The sequence below is a fragment of the Dermacentor andersoni genome, chromosome 8 (assembly GCF_023375885.2).
Source record: "Dermacentor andersoni chromosome 8, qqDerAnde1_hic_scaffold, whole genome shotgun sequence".
Classification (NCBI taxonomy): domain Eukaryota; kingdom Metazoa; phylum Arthropoda; class Arachnida; order Ixodida; family Ixodidae; genus Dermacentor; species Dermacentor andersoni.
The window spans coordinates 29,591,507-29,593,805 of NC_092821.1; the positions used below are offsets into that span (position 1 = coordinate 29,591,507).

The 2,299-nt window shown below is 46.7% G+C and overlaps 1 protein-coding gene across 1 annotated transcript; it reads right to left on the reverse strand.

Moving 5' to 3' along the window:
• Positions 1 to 259: 259 nt before the first annotated feature.
• On the reverse strand, positions 260 to 2,299 carry LOC126526201 (uncharacterized). The gene has a single exon (XM_050174142.2). It carries the CDS (start codon positions 1,712 to 1,714, stop codon positions 836 to 838), a length of 879 nt encoding a protein of 292 aa, XP_050030099.1. The 5' UTR covers positions 1,715 to 2,299; the 3' UTR covers positions 260 to 835.

Below are 2,299 nucleotides of genomic sequence, written 5' to 3' on the forward strand. Positions count from 1 at the left end.
CAAACTTGCACAATTATTCCCTGATGATCCTTAAATATCTGAATGCAGCCTTCCGCGCTTATATGCACAATAAAAAGCTTAAACATCACAATATCGAAAAGACCTCCAAAGATTTGCATATGCATAGAACCTACAGGTAATATATGTGTGTGTTACAGAAAAAGCTCTACAAAAATTGGGAGCTGGCTAGTTGGTAATCCTTGAGTAGAGTTGAAGTGTAAAATTGACACAGGAGACAGGGAACCAGACAGACAAATGCCAAGTTTCAAGGATTTTATTAAAAAAATAGCATGTATATTTACACTAGGGTTCCATGAAAAAGACTAAGAAAAACAAGAAAAGCAAGATATATAGAGAAGTTTCACTACTCTGCACTACTGTGGAGCAAGTGTACTTGCGAAAGTCCATTCATTTGTCAAAAGGTGCACCGACTAACACATGAACCTTGAATTTCTTATGCTTCAATTGTTTCTCGTGTGCACTGGCTTGGGGACCTGTACATTATCGAACTTTTTTCAAAGTACGAAAAGCACTGAAACAGTCTCTCACATTATTAGATGCGCAGGCGAACCATCAGTGCAGACTTTCGCGAGAAGCTTTGGAGGTATGGAGGGTACTGAAATGGCATCTCCCCTGTGTGGGTGCCCAGGTGTTGGTTCAGATAACTCTTTCGTGAGATGCTCTGAGGGCATGCAGGGGGCATGGAAATGGCTTCACGTCTGTGTGGATGTGCACGTCAGTTATCAGTGTGGACTTGACACAAACTCCAACACGAAGGGCACTAAACAGCCTCTCACATTAGTGGATGCGCAGGTGAACCTTTAGTGCAGACTTTTCATAAAAGCTTCGAGGGCATGGGGCACTGAAGTGGCATATCGCCTTTGTGGGTGCGCAGGTGTCGGTTCAACGTACTTTTTTGTGAGAAGCTCTGAGAGCATGCAGGGCACTGAAATGGCCTCTCGCCTGTGTGGATGCACACGTGATCCTTCAGTGTGGCCTTGTCTGAGAAGCTCCAAGGGCACAAAGGGCACTGAAATGGCCTCTCGCCTGTGTGAGTGCGCAGGTGTCGGTTCAGATTAAAATTTCGTGAGAAGCTCTGCGGGCAGGCAGGGCAGTGAAATGGCTTCTCGCCTGTATGAATGCGCACATGATTCTTCAGCATGGCCTTGTTTGAGAAGCTCCAAGGGCACAAAGGGCACTGAAATGGCCTCTCGCCTGTGTGGGTGCGCAGGTGTTGGTTCAGATGACTCCTTCGTAAGCAGCTATGAGGGCATGCAGGGCACTGAAATGGTCTCTCGCCTGTGTGGATGCGCACGTGGTTCCTCAGTGTGGACTTGTCTGAGAAGCTCCAAGAGCATGCAGGGCAATGAAATGGCCTCTCTCCTGTGTGAATGCGCAAGTGATTCTTCAGTGTAGACTTCTCCAAAAAGCTCCGAGGGCATGAAGGGCACTGAAAGGGCCTCTCGCATGTATGGATGCGCACGTGAGTCTTCAGTGTAGACTTGTCTGCGAAGCTCTGATGGCACGATGGGCACTGAAATGGCCTTTCACCTGTGTGGGTACGCAGGTGTCGGTTCAGATGACTTCTTTGTGAGAAGCTGTGAGGGCATGCAGGGCAATGAAATGGCTTCTCGCATGTGTGGATGCACAGATGATCTTCCAGTGTCGACTTGTTCAAGCAGCTCCGAGGGCACATAGGGCACTGCAATGGCATCTTGCCTGTGTGTGGGTGCGCTGGTGGTGGTCCAGATTACACTTTTGTGAGAAGCTCCACGAACATTACGGGCAATGAAATGGCCTCTTGCCTGTGTGGCTTGCAGGCGTTTCTTCGACTTGAATGTTCGCAAGAAGCTCCAAGGGCATTCAAATGGACACTGGCCTGCATGGACTGTGGTGCATGCTTCAGATCACGTTTACCTGTCTCATAGGCATAGGAGTGAAAGCAGTGTCGGTATCCTTGATACAACTGCACCATCCGCAGTTGCTTGACAGCTGGAATGCCTCAATGCTGCACCAAGAAAATAACACGTGTTACCTGAGCAATACTCTCAACCTCAAAATTCAAACGTAATTAGAACTGCCAAAGGAATGAAAGAACATAGATACTAATGCTAAAGATAAACCTTTTCTTCATTCAATAAGTCTTGATGGTGTCTTCAGATCAGATCAGAGAACAGCAAGACAACCGTATTTATTTGCCCAATGTTTTTGTTTGCTCAATGACCAAGTTTGTGAAATCCACACATAAGCTCACCTAAAAAAAATATTTTTAACTGTAACACGACACTGTAAGGACTGG